Genomic DNA, 19669 nt, shown 5'->3' with positions numbered 1-19669 from the left:
AAATTTAGTTACTACATTTTTATAAAAGATAAACAGAATTGTTTACATGGCTTCAGCTTGGCTGTGTTCCCATATGTTTTATATTGTATCATTTGTAAATATTTTTATTATGGTAACTCCCAAAAGCCCCTATGAGGATTAGGACCCCATTGTCCTGGACTTGGTACAAACACAGAAAAGATACAAGCCCTGCCCAGAGGGGCTTACAGTCTAAAGACACAAACTGCTAAAGGTTAGGAAATGGGAATACAATTATGTATGTATTATAGTCTACTTTTATGATTGGGTTTAGACGAAGGATGTAGAGCCAAGATGGTCTTAACAACCGCAACTCTGAATTTTAAAATAAACTTGGGAGTAAGGCTGCAGTGGTCAAAGCCAGAAAAGAGGAGCTTGTGGTAGTCAAGACGTGAAGCGATGAGGGCGTGGATGAGTTTTGGCTGTGGACAGGGAGCAAAGGCTGGATTTAGGAGTGTGTAAGAAAAAGTGGAAGGATTTAGAAATGTCCTGAATATGTGCATCCTGCGAGAGAGTCGAGTCAGAGGTGACACCCAGGTTATAGGGGAAGAGAGAGGGAAGGAAGATGATGAGCTCAGTTTTGGCCATGTTGAGTTTAAGGTGATGATTGGACAAAAATGTCAGAAAGACAGGCTGAGATACTAGATTTAGTGAAGGGGGAGGGTGCATCCATAGAGAGGTAGATTTATGAGTCATCAGCCTCAAGATGGTAGTTAACACCTTCCTTGCAGAGGAGAGCACCAAGAGCTAGAATATAGAAGTAGCAGAGGAGAGGGCCAAGGATAGACGTCCTTGGAAGGGGAAGAGGAGCTTGGCAAAGAAGACACTGAAAGAGCAATCCGAGAGGTAGGAGGAGAAGACCATGAAAGAACAGAGCCATGGAAACTAACACAGGACAAAATTTCAAGTAGGGAGAAGCTGACATTGCAAAAGCTTCCAAGAAGCCAAGGATGATGATGCTAGAGTGTAGGCCCTGAAATTTGGCCAGTAACAGATCATTAGAGAATCTAGTGAGAACAGTTTCAGTGGAGCATAGAAGGTGGTAGCTGGATTGGAGAAGGTCAAGAACAGAATTAAAAGCAAGAAATTCAGCAAGTGGCTGCAGACACCACATTCAGTGCATTTGGAGATGAAGGGGAGGAGAGAGATTGGGCTATAGTTTGAGGAAGACATAAGGTAGGTGTTTAAGATAGGGAGGATTAAAGCATGCTTGTATGGGAAGGGAAAGGAAGAGGCTGGGAGGGAAGTTGGTCATAGTTCACCATTTAAAACCCATGATGTTTCTATATGTGGCAAAACAAGTCCTGTCTCCCCTAGCACTTGGTCTTTATGGCTCCTCGTCTCTGATCTGTGCGCAGTGAAACAGAATGGCTTCCCAGATAAAACGCTCCTTTAGCTTCAACTCTTTGGGCCACATTTTCAAACGCAATTTCTAGACCAAACAGTCTGTACGCTCTCTTTGCACTGAAGGGCAAAAAAATCTCACTCCAAGAGCAATACTTCCTGCTTATTTACTGTTGTCTTTTCCTGTTCTTTCCCTTCCACTCCACCAAACTTGGTATGTTGTCATTTTTGTTGCATTATCTGCAACTTGCAATTTGCCCCCAAGTGATCATTATCACTATTTCTTTTGGTAATCACTAGTCTAGATAATGCTACTGTTTTCCCTTCACACACAGGACAGTTGATACCTTTATTATAAAAAAAAATTACTTATTTTTCAGAACTGCTTCTATTACTGGGGATTTGCAGCTTGGCTTGCTTATTACATCAATCATCCTCTTTATACACCTCCTTGTAAGTAGCAAAATGGCCCTCAGAATAATTTGAACCTTTACCTGGGTATATTTGAGTGCTAATTATCCACTTTTAAACATTTTGTTTTCTAGCCTATGGACAAAAACAGATAAATTTTGCTGTGATCATGTTTCTGGTAGGACTTTTGCTTTTTTTATAAATTATTATTAAAGACTCTCCTTTATGATTTATTAGTCTCGGGGTGGGGTGGGGTGGGGAGACTGTCAAAGATTTATTACTGGAAAGCTCAGGACATAGAACTAAGACTGATCAGCTTAAGATAGAGACAAAGCTGTCCATTTTGACCAGAACCTGGACTTCAGGGAAAGTTTTGGCTGAGTAAGAATTTCAAAATTGGTCCGTTTAATCTGCAGAAATTAGGTAAGAATTTGTGTGTGGAGATGCACACTCAGCCACATTCATCACAGTGATCCTGGTATTACCAGAGTTTATCAAGGGTTGAGAATATCAAGTAGGTCATAAGTAGCCGACAGCTGGCCTACTACAGAATTATGAAAGTGTTAATATTCAGGGCAAGGGTTTCATCTTGCTGGCTTTCCATATATTCTGACAGAATTCCTCTGGAAATAGAATCCTGAAAGTGTCCTTTCACTTACCTCTCCAGGACTATTTTATTTCCTTGTTATACTAACATTGCTTCTCGTAGGAAGTATCCATTCTCTCTAGTGCAGATGTAACCTGTCTCTGCATTGAGAAGAAAAAGAATTACTATAGTGTCAATGATTGGAGGATCTCATAGCACTTTTCAAATGTGAAATTTTATTAGAGTTAGATAATGGTGGATAATTTGTGCCACATAGGTTAAAGTGACTTTCCCAAGGTCAGACAGCACAAGTGCAAAGCTGGGAATAAAACTCAGGAGCCCTGATTACCAGTTCTCTGTTCTACTCTGGCCATAATCATATATACAGACCATTTCAATCTATTTTCCACCTAACTAGTGGTGGAAAGCATTGCCTAAAAGCAGGTGGGAAAATTGGTTAATGGAACTTTGTGAATCACATCAAGTCCTTGCCATAAGGAGTAGAAGTCGTTATGGACCAGCATATCAGTATTTATGCAGCTGCACAAATATGCCTTGGGATTTTTGAGAAATCCAAACTGCCCAATTAATTTTTTTTAAACAAATCAGCTCAGTCAAAAGGTAAAGAAAACACACGCTGGAATCCACTTTATTCAGGGGTTATTGTGTTAGGGTTTGGCTGGGAAAATAGCTGGAGTGCATTGTACCTTCTTGGGACTTGGTCAACACTTGCTAGTTGGCAATCTGACAGGTGCAAAGCAGAGTGTAATATGGACTCTTGTGTATGGAAAGATGAATAGAACAGATGTCTCCTTACCATCAGTCCAAAATCTTGTTTTGAGCTTAATTAAGATCTAAACACACTTTTAATCCTGTGTTATTTAGGCTGTTTTTCAATGGGGGTTGGGGCCCTTTAAAAATATTTATCTAGGAACTGGCACTGGGAAGAGGAATAAGTGGAAGGAAAGCATTTTCCTTTATTGTATGCTGCTTCTTGCAGATATGTGAAGCTGGAAATTTCTCTATCCACGTTGCACTCAGTGACCTGAGAAGAGATGGTAAAAGTTTGTTCCCTACCTTTGTGCAGTTAAGTTAGCTCTTCTGCAGTGACCTACACTGATGATTGGCCTGATCCTGCAAGGTGCAGAGAGCCTCCTGTGAGGGGCTAATCACCCTCAGCTGGCCTCAGTGGGAGTTGAGGGTACTCAGCACCTCATAGGATTGGACCCTAAAGGAAGTTTGGGTATGTAACAAAAGCACTTAGGGCCAGATTTGTGCCATTAGTGCATGAGCCTGTGTAAGCTGCACTGGTGGTTCAAAGTGGGATGTGGGCATGATATTTGGGTTGGCTAGTTCTTCAGGGGATGCTAGCAGGAGCTGTTCTGTGGAGAGTGCAGGGTCCACTAATATGCCTGGCTTCTGCCCAGGGCACAAGCTGTGTGTGTGCTTGGAAGTTAAGGGCAGTGGCTCCCTTGTGCTTTGCCCCCTCTTTGTGGAAGGGCTGCGTAGACTTTGGCTCATAATATTTGCTAACTGCATCCACAATTTTGATATAATGTAATCTGTAGAAATACCGTTCATTTCTGAGGTCTAGGAAATGGTGCAGACACTTCCTATGGGAATGACTTAGTGCTGGCCAGTCAGCATTGCCAATGATCTTTCCCAAGGATGCTTCTAGGGATGGTACTGCCAAATACTGTGTGCAATCTTTAATGATCCTATAGCACTTCCCCACAGGCACCCTAAGCCTTCCTCTGGGCTCAGTGGAGTCCTTATTTTCCCAAGTCTATCTTGCCCATCTCTTCAGTAGGCAGATTTGGATTGTCTTTATAGCAAACTACATGGTACATAGGAGTGTCAGTATTCTGTGGTTTATCTTTTGTGGTTCTTTTAATCTGTAGGATCCAAGATCCGTAAGATCCCTTATCCAACAAAGAATCCTTTCACATGGCTGTTTTTCTTTGTATCCTGTCCTAACTATACATATGAGGTATGTATTTTCCTCAGTAAACCACACTAAGATTTAAGTTTTTTAGGTTACATCTCAATTTATACTATATTATTAAAATAAACATATAAGAAACTTAAAATCAAAAATATGCAAGCCCACTTCATATTGCCAAACTCTAAGTTCAATCTTTCAAAGAGTTAACCCATGACAGACATCCTAAAGTACCTTTTATGTGAAATTTACTTCTGTGCAGAAAGACTGCATGAAGCCAATGCATGCTGCAGTCTCTCAAAATTAAGATCTAAATAGGATGTGAGTGGTGCAGAGACCTTGTACAGGTCCTGGGCACAGTGGTGAGTGTCAGGCTCTGTGTCTTCAATGCACGCAGCCCCACTGAAGTAGGATTTATACAAAATCTTGATTTCAGGGAGTTTCATTGGTGTAAATGAGAACGTTTGCCTCCAGAGCTGCAGAATGTCACATTTTAAGCACTAATTTAGGAACAAACACAAAATAGGTGGAGACAAGGGAGAGAGGAAACTTAAGTCCAAAACAACACACACACACACACAGAATAACCATGATGAAAAATGGGGAGCTTTTGTCTGGAATTAACAGGATGCTACTGACTTTGTGAAAAATAATTGGTACCAGAAATAGCTTTCGGTAACCATGGATGTATTGTTTACTTACATTAGGGAGGGATGTTTTGATAATAGAGGTATAAATGTGAATGCTATCATCAGAAATATTTTTAATTTCCTTGGCCATAACAGGTGGGGGCATGGATCAGCTTCACCATCATGACTCAGTGCGTCCCGGGTGAGTAAGGTTTTCTTTCTCCCAACTAGATGATTTGTTCTCAGGACAAGAGAATGCTGTTTCACTAGCATTGATGTCATTTCTTTTTTTATATATCTTTTTGTAGTGGGATTGTTCACATTTCTTTGCTTCATTCAGATGACAGTTTGGGCAAAGGATAAACACTACACCTACGTACGAGAATTCAAGGATTATCCAAGTCTTAGGATGCCAATTATTCCTTTCTTTCTGTGAGAAGAAAGAACTGCTTGAATACCTGAGGGGAACTACAGGAGGACAAAGCTGATGGGCTCTTTTTATTGAGAGGCCTGCTGGCAAATGAGAGAATTCATTTAGATAACTAAACCAGGGTGGTTCTGCTGCATGGTATCTCCATTGCTGTGGGAAATTCTATACAATTGGAAGCTACATCTCCCGAATATTCTAAATTTTCAGAAAGTCATATTGGTTGCCATGACTTTATTGCGTCATTGGCAGCCAAGGGCCTTTAAGGTTCGCTATTGGCCTAGATCCTTTCAATGACTGACAGTTGTAGCTTCCTGTACTGGCCTGGTTGGTTTTGTGGATCACAACGAAGCCTTGCCACCAGTAAGCTCCAACTTGTGGAACAGCATTCCACAGAAATGCTGATTGACTACGTTGGAAAGGAGACCCACCATCGATTTCTGGAGTCATCATCAGGTCAGCTGATCCAGAGGTAGATGTGTGTGCTGCCTTCCCTTGCTGGAGAGAAAGTGCTATGGGGACAGTTGCTTCATGGGGAAATGAAGTTACAAAGGAGGGAAATAGGAGTACTCGGAATAAAGAGGTGAACAATAGCTCAGATGCCCGAGTTAGCCCGACCACACACTTTGACAAGTCAAAACCTTAAATCACAAGTCATTATGAATAGAACATCCCCTGTTAGGAAAACTCCTTTATCAATAAATTGCTCACCAGCTAGTAGACTGGATTTTGAAGATGTAGTATCTTCAGTAGCTGTGATATTTGGCCTGTTTTCATAAAACAAGTCATTACGATACCAAAAAGAACTTTTACCTAGAGGTTTTATGTTAGTGTTCTCTGAAGAGTTTTTAATGTACTTTGTAAACAAATGCACTGGCCTACAGTCCTCAAAATGATAGTTCTGTCCCTGTTTGTAAAGCAGGGAGAAGGAATCGGTTACATAGTGAACTTTCTATATTTTGTTTTCCACAAGGTGTTCAGTTTAACTTGGAAGGTTTTCTATAAATCTATTCAAGAAACTACTGCAAATCCTGTCGTAATGATTTTTTTAACTACCTATTTTAGAATGTATCTACAAAGAGAACAGTGTTTTTTCATGATGATTTATTTACCTAGAAATGACTTATAGAAAGATTTTTGCAACGATTTGTAAAGATAAAATATGCAATAAATTCAAGCCTACATTTTGAACTCTGTCAATAATTATGGCAACAAAAGATGAAGTATTATAGATGGTTGCAGAAGTTTCATAGTTTATATATAAAGCAAAATGGTCTTGTATCAAATAAAAAGTTACATCCACTGGATAAAAAACAAACCAACAAAATCCCTGGAGTTCATTATTACACAGCAAATTCTACCACTGGATGAATGGCTTAGAAGCATGTAATGATTAGTGCTGTGAGTAATCAAAGCAATAAATCATTATGAATGATTTTTCATTCTGCTATTCTATGGTAGTTTGACTGGGAAACAGAAAGAGAGCTAGAGGCAAAACTAGTGTCAGGAGTGAACTTCAAAATGTTTGATGGTTCAGTCATATAATCCTCCAAAAATGCTGGGGTCCTGTCTGCCACAATTGCCTCACTTCTCATTGACTTCAAAGGGGACTGCATGTAGGCTGAAATTCCCCTGTCTACAGATGGCCAGCAGAAGGCCTGGGCAATGCTTACATCCCAGCTTGAGCCCTGAGGGCTCTGCACAGAGGGAAAATTTAACTTCATCTGGCGACAGGATCAGGCCCTGGATGTCAGCCTAGACCACCAAGAGATTGCCTACTTCCTACTTTGGGCCAGATCAGAAATACTGAATATTGCACACAGACTTTAAAAAAAACCAAAACCAAAAAAATTTTTGGTAGTTTCACCTCCGTTCCTGCAACCAGGAAATGAAGGGCTGTGTATTTACTTTCATTATCAAAAGTCACCAAGCTTTTTCAAATATAAAAGGGTTCTGCTTGGGTGAGAGGTTTGGGTGGATTCTCCGGTGCTCTAATGGCATTGCTTGACATTACAATGAGGCAACCTCTAAGCAGGAGTCTTATGTCGTGGCCCAACACAGTCCTTGGCATTTTAAGAAGGTGGGTGCCCATTTCTGGTAGCAATTTAATTTGGAAGGTTTTTTTAAAAAGAAACTACCACCATCTTAAAGGTCCAGCATAGAAAAACTGTCTTTAATGCTTTCTTATGTCAGTAAGGAAGAAAGAGTTGTCTCTCTTTGCAGCATATAATGATCCTGTGTGACAGGAGGATTCTATTATAAACCAAGCATCTTCCGTTCCTTTGACCCTTTCAGTGTGTACCTCCTGTCTCTCTCCAGCCAAGGCAGAAGAAGTTTTTTGTTGCTAGTTAGTTGTGAACACAGTACTTGGAAAGGTACAAAGCTTTATTTGAAAACTGCCCTGAGCAGTTTCTTCACTCTCCATACAGCTGTGATATGGCACATCTGTGAGCTAACAAGCTCTCAGTGTTAGCAGCTGCAGGGGAGTTCTATGCAGCTGCCTATTGAGGAAAAGCTGGGGACACCTTCACCTCCCGACTGGCTCCAGCAGCACGAGGGTGTAAAGGAATTTCTTCATCCTCCATCTGTTGCTTAGCAAAGTTCACAAATACCTACAAGAGGAGAATAGATCAATATAACCAGCCTCTCCAGAGGCCAGGCAGTTGAACTACTATTGCCACTTGCATCACATCAGATTCTCTGTAGGCAAGAAGTGTGAAGCAGAACCCAGAGGTATGTGTAGAAATGAAAACTGCCCATCAGCGGAGTTCACACATTTTTCTTTATCCTGTGCTGAATACATGTACAAATCCACTTTTTATGTCAGCTGAGGTAGGGGGCAAGGCTCATAGAACATGCACCACACTGGTGGGCAAGGGAGAAGATGTAGTATCCTAGAGGCACTGTGCGGAGGTCACAAGCAGTCATAGGTGTGTGGGGAGTATATCCGCTAGCAGCCCCCATGACAGCTGCATAACAGGTGTCATCTGCACAGACCCATGGCCGCCAGCTGGGTGTGATGCCCTCTAATGACAGCGTGTGCTGCCAACAGACTGCCCCGTGTTGCTGCTTTTAGTGTGGAAATGCTCCTGTATGGAAATCAGTGGCTTCTGAGGAGGAGGGATAGGTACACAATTAGTTGATTGGGTACTGCAGGGCCTCTGGACACAAGGCAGTCAAAATCTCATTAAAACTAAATCGAAGAAAACGAATTGGCTATTTCAAATTCAACAAATCTCATTCTGAATAGCAGAATCTGGTCTGATCTGCTCACTACCACTCCTGTTTCTGTACTGAGAATCCAAGGGGGATCCTAACGGAACATGTCATGTGCACTCCTGCCCCTGGGATCAGTTGTCACTGTAGCTTTACAGGGCATCAGGGTATGCACAGGTCTGATCCTGCACTTTTACCTGAGGGCACTGAGCGTTTTGTCTGAGTTAGGGGTATAAGGTAAAGCCCTTCAAAAGTTGGTTTAACAGACAGTCAAGACAGATCTAGACCCTAACTTATTCTGGGTTTTTCCAGATCCCTATTCCAGATTCCTCTCCCTTGCCAGCCAGATCTTCTCATGGGTGACTTTACTGCTTTCTTACTCACCTGATCCAAAGTCGTTTGAGAGACTGAATATTCTTCAATGTTCAGGTTTTCTTTGTTGGAGAGAAGTAACCGAAAGATCCTGGCCAGTGAGGAGGAGCAAATCTGGTACTGCAGCATGTTACAGTGTTTCTCTCTTTGTAAACTGCCTGGGAAGTTGACTTGTATGAAATGCTCAGCTGGGCTTGGATCTGGACACAGCCCTGGTTTAGGTGCTTTAATTTTCATGGTGACAATATATCCGTCTCCAAATCTGAGAAACACACATGGGTTTGGTTGTTTTATGAAGACATGGTTTTACTATTCAATTGGGGGAAATCAGCTCTCAGCAGTTAGCTATACACTCAGAAATGCAGAGGCAACGTGTGGGGGTGGAGGCCACGCAGGGTCATGTGCCCCCCCTCCCCCCAGATTTCTGCCAGGATGGGAGTTGGGCTGAGTGGGACATGCCTGGGAAAGGCATCGGCATCCTACTGAGCTGCGCTTGGAGGCACCCGGAGCAGAGAAGAGAGACATGGCTGGCAGCACAGCTCCACCAGAGGCAATACAGGGAAGCCCTCTGAATCCTGTTCCTTCCTCACCTCTGTTACCTGGTCAGCAGCCGGTGTCCTGAGCCTGCTCTGGCCCACACCGCACCCACAGCAGGGAGGCAATGGGAGAAGTAAGTGGGGGGAAAGCAATGCTGGTTTGGAGTGGGTGTGGGAGGCACAGGGAGAGTGGGAAAGGGCCTAGATGCGACGTACAGGGCAGTCACATGCCTCCCCCCTCCCACCCTGGACCTTTAGATTGTGTCTGCCCACCAGGAAGAGTTACAGGTCATCTCTGCAGAAACATGTGAAATGGAATCCTAGAACGATCTCTATTGAACTGCTCTGGGAAGCTGAAGAATCCACGTGTATTCTGAAGAATTGGTCTGTAATGTACTCGGGTGATTTGAGGGTCAAGGGGCCTAACTTAATAGTCTTACATATTAAAGAGTTGCACTCAAAGTGGGCAGTGTGTTATTTTTAATGAACACAGGTCTAGCGCCTATTTTACGTAACACCTGGATGGCTGCATAATCAGATTATTTGAAACTTGTACTCTGCATGAAGTACAGGCTGTGGTGTATCTTGAGTGTCCCCATAGTCACCAGACAATTCTTTAACAACTCGGGATACAAACATTCAACTTACTTGTATTTTAAATGTTGAATAGTGCCCAGGCATTTGAAGGTCCCCTTCACCATTATGGCTAGACGAGTGCAGAGAGCTTCACATTCTTCCATGCTGATAAAACAGAGAACACAGGTTCAGGATTAGAGAAGGATTTCCGCCCTTCTTTGACTCCAGTGCCACTGGTAGGAAGCAAGGTTTGCATTACCTGTGTGAGGTTAGAACTACGGCTCGCCCTTCTCGGATCACACTGACAATAGAGTTCCATAAAAAGCGTCGGGACTGAGGATCCATCCCTGTCGTGGGTTCATCCTGAAGGGACAATATTAATTAGAGTCAAAGATTTTGATAAAACATGTCCAAGGTGTTAGTTTGAGATTCCTTAAAATTGAATTTGTTTTGTCTTTTTAATAGTAAAATGCAGATAGGAATACAGTGTGCCCAGTGTGGGACATAGCTATCGGGAAGGCCATTGCACCCAGCAGGGCATGTTACAGTGGACAGTGCATACCATGACACCAATGGTTCAAAATCAGCCAGTGTAGAGTCTTATCTCTTGATCTCTGAAGCATTTGTAATACTTCCACCACCAAAGCAACTTTAAGTGCCAGTACAACGGTAAGCAGAACAGAGCTTATTCAGAAGCCAGGCTGCAGAGTGTGTAAAGCTCAGTGAGACAGGGTGCTGGGCAAACGGCTACTGATTCAGCCCTCTGCCATGCCAGCTTCCATTTAGGGGAATAAATTAGAACTGGCTGGGGATAACTTGGCCCTAACTGGGGAAGCAAAGACAGCTCCTGCCTAATTAGCCTGGGGCTGTATAAAAGCCTCAGGGGAAGGAAGCCAAAGGGGGAGCAGAAAGGAAGGGAAAAGGCAGGGAGTGGAAACAGGGAGGTAGTGCGTCCCTCCCTCCCACAGTGAAGGGTCAACTGTACATGGTGAAACTGTGATGGGAACTAGCCTGTGAATAAACTGCACCTATGGTTACTAACCCCAGGGTTTCAGAGTGACTTTGTGGACCTAGCAGAAATAGGAGCTGAGGTGGCCCCATCACGCTCTGTTGCATGTAGAGGCTTCTCCTGGATTCCTTGCCAGCGCAAGTGTCTGGCAGCCCGGAGATGGAGGAGATCATGCAATGGCTGGTCAAGCAGCAGGAGGAGCTGCAGAAGGCAATGCAGAGTTTTCAGCAAGTCCACCAGCTGGAGAGACAGGCCTTGCTCACTTGGCAAGCAGAACAGCAGAAGAGCCTGCAGGAGTTCATTAAGGAGCAGGCCGGCATCCAGCAGCAGCTCCTGCAGCAAGTGGTGAGTCCCACAGGAGGGGATGGCCTTCGGGCACCAGACATAGGACTGTGTAAAATGGGCCTGACAGATGACCCCGATGCCTTCCTATGCACATTTGAGCAGGTAGCCAAAGGGGATGAATTGGACAGGGCAACCTGGCCCTGCGACTGGCTCCTCAGCAAGCCAGCGAAGCCCAAGTGGCTGGCATGGCCCTACATGAAGAACAGGCCAGGAATTATGAAGTGGTAAAGGCAGCCATCCTACATCGGGTGGGGCTATCCGTGAAGAAGTATAACCAGAAGTTCCAGTCAGCGAGGTGGACATGAGGGTTACAGCCCTGGGCATTCGCCCAAAAGTTAATGGACTAGGCCACCCACTGGCTGAGGCCGGATGCCCAGACAGTGGGGGAAATCATGGACGCACGGTGCTGGGGCTGGGCCAGCGTTCTGCTCGGCCTGGTCCAGTGCCTGGCACTCGGAGGGGCTGGCAGCTCGGCTTGGGGTGGGCAGCAGCAGTTCGGCCTGCACTCGGGGTGGGAGGTGCTCGGGCCAGCACTGGGGCCGGGCCAGCAGCTTGGCCCAATATGGCTGGAGCTCCTCTGGTCACGGGGGGCCTGCAGGGCTCCTCCTTTTAAGGGGCGGTTGGGGCTCTGGCATGTGGGGGCGGGGCCTTGGGAGGAAGGGGCGGGGCCAGCCTCCCCAAAGCGAGGGTTCACCCGTTGCCCATGACTACCATGTAACTAGAGAGCACTCAATGCTCCCTTTTATCATGCAAACTGAAGTGTTACTATATGATTTAATAGCATACATATTGACAGTAATTGCATATGAGTTAAACCGTTACTGCCAACACAAACAACTGGAAACTTGTGTTACTCTGTAACAGGGCTCCTGGCTCTTGCTTCTGTCCCAGTCTACCAACTACACTGAGTCACTTGTGCTGGTCCAACACCTTGTGCAGTTTATTTACAAATGGATTCCCACCACCTTCATAACATATACAGCTCCTGTATCAAGCAAGGGAGAGCAATCTCTCCCTTCCCTACCTGCCTGCTTCCTCCCTTTCCACTTCCTTCCTGTGCCTATTTGTGGGCTCTGCCTAATGGCTTAATTAGCCTGTCTGCCCTGCCCCACCCACAAATTAGGCACGCTCTACTTAATCAGCTCCAATCTGCTTTGCTTGATTGGAGCTGCTGGGAACACAGTGCTGACTCAACCTTTCTTGCCTGGCACTCTGTCACATACTCTAACATTATAATTTAAGGAATAATTGAAATATTATTTACATGTTTTATTCCCAAAACGCTGTTGATGGAAGAGACTAGCTATACTCCACCTGCACTTTTCTTTTGCTAGGTACATCTGATGGCACTGTCAGTCAGGTATGGCCCATACACAGCCAGGTATGTTCTTCTGACTGTAATGGTTGTTCTCTGGTTCATTCTCCATTAAAAAGCAGAGGTGGCTCTGAGACACAAAACGGATTTGAATTTTCCCTAAATTCAGTGATGTTTGGATCCTAGATTTTAACTCAAGCCCATCTCTGTTGAAAAGTTTTCCTATGGCAGTCATGTAGGGCCCTATCCTATGAGGTGTTGAGCATCCCTGCCTCCCAGTGAAATCAAACTAGTGAGAATGCCATTGGCTTGAGGGTACTCAGCACCTCTCTGGATCAGCCCCTTATTGCTCACACACAGAATGCATTATCACAGAGCTACTTTACTGTGACACTTACTAGCAGGACAAGAGGAGGGCAGCCTATCAGGGCAATGGCAGTGGAGAGTTTGCGCTTGTTACCACCACTGTATGTGCCTGCCAGCTGGTCTGCATACATCTGGAGACCCAGCTTCTGAATCCCCCAGTCAGCAACCTGTGGGAGAGAGAAGTCATTCTTCTTTCACACAGCAGATAGTGAACCGCATGCACAGCTGGGGTGATAGCTGCACACTTGCCACTGCTAGGCAGCGCCACAGCAAAACCTCATCTTTTAGCACATGTATTTCAGAACTGGAATTAGGGTGAGTCCATCAGTGAGCACAAGTGTTTGTGATGATGGGTGAAATTTTGTTTCTCTACAACATTCTAATTTTTTCCTTTAGAATATGCTTTTCATTCTCATTCTCATTCTCTCTCTCTCTCACACACACACACACACACACACACACACTCCTCTCTAAGACAAGAACAAAATAAACATGTAATTTGGAGAAAGCACCAGTCCAGCTTTAAGCCCCAGTAGCCACATTTTTAGCAAGCCTTAGTCAGGTTTCTGTTTTTAATCCCTCACTTTTGCAGGTGCAGTTCATGCCTCCAGGATGACTAGGTACCTGGATTTCTGGTGCAATCATGAACTTAGCTGTCCAAATGACTTGAACCGCACCCAGAATTTCAAGGCACGGAAAGTTAAGCCAAATTTAAAATTATTGTCCTGGATCTTAGAGGGGCCCAATCAAACATCTAAAATATTTATCGTAACCAAGAAAGCTGATGAAGAGACTGTTCGTACCTCCTCGATTTCCTCTGCAGGAACCCCTCGCAGGCGTGCATAGAGATGGAGGTGTTCCCGGCCTGTGAGGAGGTCATCAATAGCATCAAATTGTGGACAGTAGCCCATGTTTTGATGGACATTAGAGATGTGGGTCAATATACTGGAGAAAGAAAGGAAAAGCAAAGTCTGTTGACTGAAGAAATGCTAATAGCTAGGTCTGGGATAGAGAATGAGACGTCCTTTCTACTGTGGGCAACATCTCCCTCATTAGTAAAATCAGCCTAGAAATGAATTTCACAGTGTAAGACTTTGCTAAATTTTCAGCTGCAGAGCAGGTGCTCTACTGTATGATGGCTGGAGTGTGGTGAATAAGGTCTACTCATTCCTTCTAAACGTGCAAAGCCATTTCCCCTTCCCTTGTTATTTCTGCTGCAGTTAAATCATAGTGTGTAAATTGACTTAAAGACAAGTAAAGTTAGCTCCTATTCAAGCAGCCATTCAGCAAACTGTATTTTGTTAATGGTGTTTATTTCTAGATAACAAATCAGGCAGTTTAATCTTAGAGTGCATCCTCTGGCGTACATAGGTAGGAAACAGTGTTGACATTGCTTCTGGGTTGGGAGGAAATGGAGGGAGAAGTGAAATAAAACAGATAATTTCTTGTGGCCTAAGTTACTGTCGGCCTCTGCTGTTTGAGAGTTACAGTCTGCAACGCAGTATGGGCCGAAGCATTAAACAACAAACATTCTTAAAGAGCTACGGCATTCCACATGGAAAGAAAGATCTCTATAGCACAATGAAACATTCAAAATGCCAGATCATGAAATATCCAATCACAGTGTCACCCTAATGCAATTGAAGCATCCATTCACAGCGTCACCCTAATGCAATTTAAGCAACAGCTAGAGATCGCCAGAGATGGGCCCCAAGTCCCAAACCCCAGGTCTAAAGAGCCCTAGACATTAGAGGGTGCTGATCCTTCTCTGGATCTGAATACCCCCTGTCAAGTTTCCTTCCCCACTCTGAACTCTAGGGTACAGATGTCGGGACCTGCATGAAAAACCCCCTAAACTTATTTTTACCAGCTTAGGTTAAAACTTCCCCAAGGTACAAACTATTTTACCTTTTTCCCTTGGACTTTATTGCTGCCACCACCAAGCATCTAACAAATATATAACAGGGAAAGAGCCTGCTTGGAAACGTCTTTCCCCCAAAAAATATCCCCCCAAGCCCTACACCCCCTTTCCTGGGGAAGGCTTGATAAAAATCCTCACCAATTTGCATAGGTGAACACAGACCCAAACCCTTGGATCTTAAGAACAGTGAAAAAACAATCAGGTTCTTAAAAGAAGAATTTTAATTGAAGAAAAAGTAAAAGAATCACCTCTGTAAAATCAGGATGGTAAATACCTTACAGGGTAATCAGATTCAAAACACAGAGAATCCCTCTAGGCAAAACCTTAAGTTACAAAAAGACACACAAACTGGAATATACATTCTATTCAGCACAACTTATTTTATCAGCCATTTAAACAAAACAGAATCTAACGCATATCTAACTAGATTGCTTATTAGCCCTTTCTGACCTGCATTCCTGCTCTGGTCCTGGCAAAAGTAACACACAGATAGAGAGAACCCTTTGTTTTTCCCCCACTCCAGCTTTGAAAGTATCTTGTCTCCTCATTGGTCATTTTGGTCAGATGCCAGCGAGGTTATCCTAGCTTCTTAACCCTTTACAGGTGAAAGGGTTTTTCCTCTGGCCAGGAGGGATTTTAAAGGTGTTTACCCTTCCCTTTATATTTATGACACCCCCATACCTGAGGGAGCTCAATAACTGGTTGATTTTTGTTGTTGAGTCTCATCTCTAGCAATTACATTAATTAGTTGCAAATCTTCTAACACAAAATCAATCACACAACAAAAAACATTCAGCTAATCCCTGTATCCATTTTTATTCATTTTTCAGTCTAAACTTCCCTAGGATCTTGCAAGCAGCTGTCTCCACAGAACAGAGCAAAAGAAATTAGGAACTTCTCAAATAAGGCGGCTTCATTTCGCTGGATTCTTAATTGATTTGATTCAGGGTGAAGCCCTCTATTTATCCACAGGACAGGTACAGCAAGGGCAATGGCAGTACAAACTTCTCCCCACCCTCTGTATCTGCTGAGACTGTCAACACAGGTTGCCAGTGAGTGCCAGCCGTAGCAATGGCTTCTGTGATGTGAACACATCCATTGGTGATTGGGCTCTTGTGGTGTTTTTAAAGAGCTTACCTGCTGCCAGCCACTACAGCATCACCAGATGTCACGTCAGTATCCCCAGTCAGCATTTTGAAGGTTGTCGTCTTGCCAGCTCCATTCACTCCCAGGAGACCAAAGCACTTTAAATTATAAAATTAACCACATTCTTAAGTATTTCCCCTTGAAAACCAATGGGATCATAAAATATGAATTGATCTACGAAGTGTGATCTAGAGCTATTGAATGACTCACCTCTCCTGGACGAACGCCAACACAGAGTCTGTCTACGGCGGGCCTGTGTCTACCTGCATAAATCTAGAATGAGAGAAGAAATAAAAATTCCTATTACAAGACATCTATAGCAGAGGGAATCCTCTGAACTTCACAGTTTACTAATGTTGGAGTTAGGTGACTGCAAATGCTTGACAGGAATAAAATATAATCTTAGAGCAATTAAAAAAAATGTGCAAACATTCCACTGAGTCAAACATTTGCCCTATTTAGGAGCCATTTTACCCATTATCATCCTAATCTAACCTGCCAGTTCAGATCTAGGCATTATGGAGGTAGCTCCCAGAATCTTCACTGTAACAAAATGTCTCTGATGTACCAAACAAGATAGAACAATAAAGGAAATTAAGACTGTGAGGAGTGATGTAGTACTTCCATTCATAGGGCTACAGCAATGGGTATGTCGTCTTAATGTCTGCACCTCGGGCTGGGGCAAGAGGCTGAGAACATCATGCAGATGTTTTCAATCTTTGGAGAGAAGATTAGCTAGCACCACACAGTGGGTCTGTCTACACTGCCGTCAGGATGTGTGATCGCAACACATGTAGACATACCTGAGTTAGCTTTAATCTAGCTAGCTTGCATACCGATTACAGTGAAGCCGCGGCAACATGGACTTCAGCACAGGCTAGCTGCCTGAATAATTACCCAGGGTCCCAGGTGGGCTTGTACAGTCCAAACTGAAGCCCATGCTGCCATGGCTTCACTGCTCCAGGACCTGAGCTAGCTAGATTAAAGCTAATTTGTGTATGTCCACACACATGCTGCAACCACATATCCCGACTGCAATGTACACATACCCTGTGAGAGTCTCCTAGTCTTATATTGTGAAACCAGCTAAATGAGAGAGAAGTGGAGATTGGGATTCACAAATGGAAACCGAACAGCCCATAATGAAGGGCTAGGTGGAGAATCACGGTCTATGGGAGATGGTAGATCTTGGATAGGGTTAGGTTGGGTGTGAGTAGGGAAGCTTGTCCTGTCCATACTGGATTTTTCTATATCAAAATCTATGACTTTGGTTTGATTTCTTTGATCAGAGAGCAGTAGGCAAGTAAAGGTGGAAAACCTTGCTTTTAAAATGTTATTGGTTTTGAAAACTATATTGTCCACTTGTTCAAGTGCATTCTGGAACAATATTCTGTCAGTAGACTGCATCCCAGATAAGTTTCCAACTAAAGCGAACATACATTTTAAAATTCTCAAAACATTACCTTGGTCAGTTCTTGTAATGTTAAGATATCTGTTTTGTTTCCTCCATTCATAATTCTTTGTCTTTCCTCTGAAACATCCTCATCTTCATCACTAATAGGCACCCTAGCAGGCTCAGAAAACCTAAAGAAATGCAACAGATTCGTTGAAAAAAATGTGAATAGCATAGGGCACAATACAATTACAATAGCAGAGCCTGAAATCATAGTTAGATGATTGCCAGGCAATGTGACTCGATGAAGACAGAAGACCTTAGTTTTATAATATGACATTAACTGGAGCACTCTTGGATTTGAGTAGACTTCTCCATCTTAAACCCCAAGTACTGTGAACACATGGGTGGATCAAAGGGGTTTGTAATGGGACATCGATCTGTTCACTCCTCCATCAGTAATCTGAATCTGACACAACGCAGTGCTCAGTCAAAGCCTTAGATATACAGAGCTGATGGTCTCAGTCTACTTCTTAATGGAAAACTGTCCATGTGAAACTATATCCTTGGAACCCTTGCTGGCAATCACATCTGCGAATGAATTACACTCTCACGCCTGGAGGAAGCTCCCTGGTGGGAGTGAGGCAGTTTTAAGAAGCAGTGTGGGAAGCTGCTGCCCATGCTGTTACTGTGCTGTGCATAAACAGAGGGCTGCAGTCCATGGGACTTCCTGGCCAGCACCTCTCATCAGCATTTAAGTCACTTGGAAGCTTTAAAAGTTCACTTTGGGGACTAAATACCACAGTTTACCTAATACAATAAGTTAACCCTGAAACTCTAATTCAGAAAAACATTTCTGTTTTAAGAGAGCAAATAAGCATCTACTTAAATCCCATGGAAGTAATGAAGTTAATGGGACTTAAGTACATTCTTAAGTGCTTCCCTGAATCAGGGCCCTAGTGGCTGAGGATGATGCCAAAGTAAACAAGGTGAATCTTGTAAAGCTACCACAAATGGGAGACTTCCAGGAGAGAAAAGGCATCACAGTGGATAACTAAGACACAAAGCTTTTGTTAAGCTTGTATGAAAGTTTTTTGTTATCTCTGAGTCCAAGGGTTTTTGGACATACCATCTTGTGGGGATCTGATGATGCTGCATAAGGAGATTCAGAGCAAAGTATACAATGCCTTCAACTGCCATGGCAACCAGGTTCTTTCCAACAAAATCCCACTGGAATGGATTCAAGACATGCTTCTCACCTTTGGAGTGAAATCACGAGAAAGCAAGGTGAAATATAGCCCAAACACAGCACTGCTCCTCAGAACAAAACTCATTAGTGTAATGACTTCAGATGCAAATCTGTAATTTATGTGATTACCAGGCAATGTCTGCAATTTTCCCAGGTGCCCTAATAAAGACTCTTATTGAAAACTCAAAACCAAATTCTAAAGGCACTCATATGTGGGAGCAAAAATGAATGCTGTCTCCATAGATGTGAGGCCAGTGGCAGATCATATCTAGACATTTTCATGGGGTATTCTGGTGGCAATTTTCCTTTCTGAGTAAAAATTAATAAACTTTGTGTTGATCTATCACTGCCTTTCCAGCAAGAAGTTCTCTTTTATCAAAGGCAGCTACAGCACCACATGGGGGGCATTTAAAGAAATGCAGCCATTTTTAAAATTAGTACGAAGGCTATCAAAATAGCAGACAGCAATTAACATTGCAGACATATATCCCAGGTATGATTGTCTAGGGGATCAGGTAGCTCAGAGCAAGGAAAGCAGGGACTTCACTTATTAGTTTCAATGCCAGTCTTCAAAGCCCTGCAGTCTGGTAGAGGATGTTAGTGTTTCTGTCTTCTCAAACCCACCCACCATGAAAGGGCAAAAAATGAAGGCAGATCAGAATCTAAGTACAGTAGAAATGGTTTCACTTAGGACACAGACTACTGGTATGGGCCATACCCCACGCAGCATTTAAAGTTGTATTGGTGTATTGCAACTCCTTTAAAAGGGTTGAACTTTTGTTCTGACCATTCATGACACACATACAGACATGAAAAAGTTGGAAATTTGAGAAACAGCCACCAGTCCTTATATATCTTAGGTATGGAC

At 43.4% G+C, this 19669-nt stretch overlaps 2 protein-coding genes across 7 annotated transcripts in view; one reads left to right on the top strand and one right to left on the bottom strand.

Annotated features, from left to right (window-relative positions):
• The window catches only part of LOC125641778 (very-long-chain enoyl-CoA reductase), a 49010-nt gene extending 42469 nt beyond the window's left edge, over positions 1 to 6541 (top strand). For 5 of the 6 annotated variants that reach the window (XM_048862188.2, XM_075131616.1, XM_075131614.1 and 2 more), the window contains 6 exons: positions 1743 to 1815; positions 1908 to 1951; positions 3360 to 3417; positions 4261 to 4349; positions 5087 to 5132; positions 5239 to 6541. In XM_048862188.2, coding sequence (XP_048718145.1) covers positions 1743 to 1815; positions 1908 to 1951; positions 3360 to 3417; positions 4261 to 4349; positions 5087 to 5132; positions 5239 to 5366 — 438 coding nt within the window. In that variant the 3' untranslated portion in view covers positions 5367 to 6541. The remainder of the gene's footprint in view (positions 1 to 1742; positions 1816 to 1907; positions 1952 to 3359; positions 3418 to 4260; positions 4350 to 5086; positions 5133 to 5238) is intronic. The other variant, XM_048862189.2, reaches the window with a different exon arrangement.
• A 230-nt stretch (positions 6542 to 6771) lies between these two features.
• Positions 6772 to 19669, bottom strand: part of ABCA4 (ATP binding cassette subfamily A member 4) — a 116389-nt gene continuing 103491 nt past the window's right edge. Inside the window, exons 41-50 of the mRNA XM_048862192.2 lie at positions 18682 to 18811; positions 17623 to 17743; positions 16370 to 16432; positions 16151 to 16257; positions 13896 to 14037; positions 13125 to 13259; positions 10317 to 10420; positions 10130 to 10222; positions 8958 to 9207; positions 6772 to 7969 (exon numbers count right to left, since the gene is read on the bottom strand). Coding sequence (XP_048718149.2) covers positions 7859 to 7969; positions 8958 to 9207; positions 10130 to 10222; positions 10317 to 10420; positions 13125 to 13259; positions 13896 to 14037; positions 16151 to 16257; positions 16370 to 16432; positions 17623 to 17743; positions 18682 to 18811 — 1256 coding nt within the window. The 3' untranslated portion in view covers positions 6772 to 7858. The remainder of the gene's footprint in view (positions 7970 to 8957; positions 9208 to 10129; positions 10223 to 10316; positions 10421 to 13124; positions 13260 to 13895; positions 14038 to 16150; positions 16258 to 16369; positions 16433 to 17622; positions 17744 to 18681; positions 18812 to 19669) is intronic.

The sequence above is a fragment of the Caretta caretta genome, chromosome 8 (assembly GCF_965140235.1).
Source record: "Caretta caretta isolate rCarCar2 chromosome 8, rCarCar1.hap1, whole genome shotgun sequence".
NCBI classification, from domain to species: domain Eukaryota; kingdom Metazoa; phylum Chordata; order Testudines; family Cheloniidae; genus Caretta; species Caretta caretta.
The sequence above is the reverse complement of the archived record's forward strand: the minus strand, read 5'-3'. Positions and strand labels throughout refer to the sequence as shown.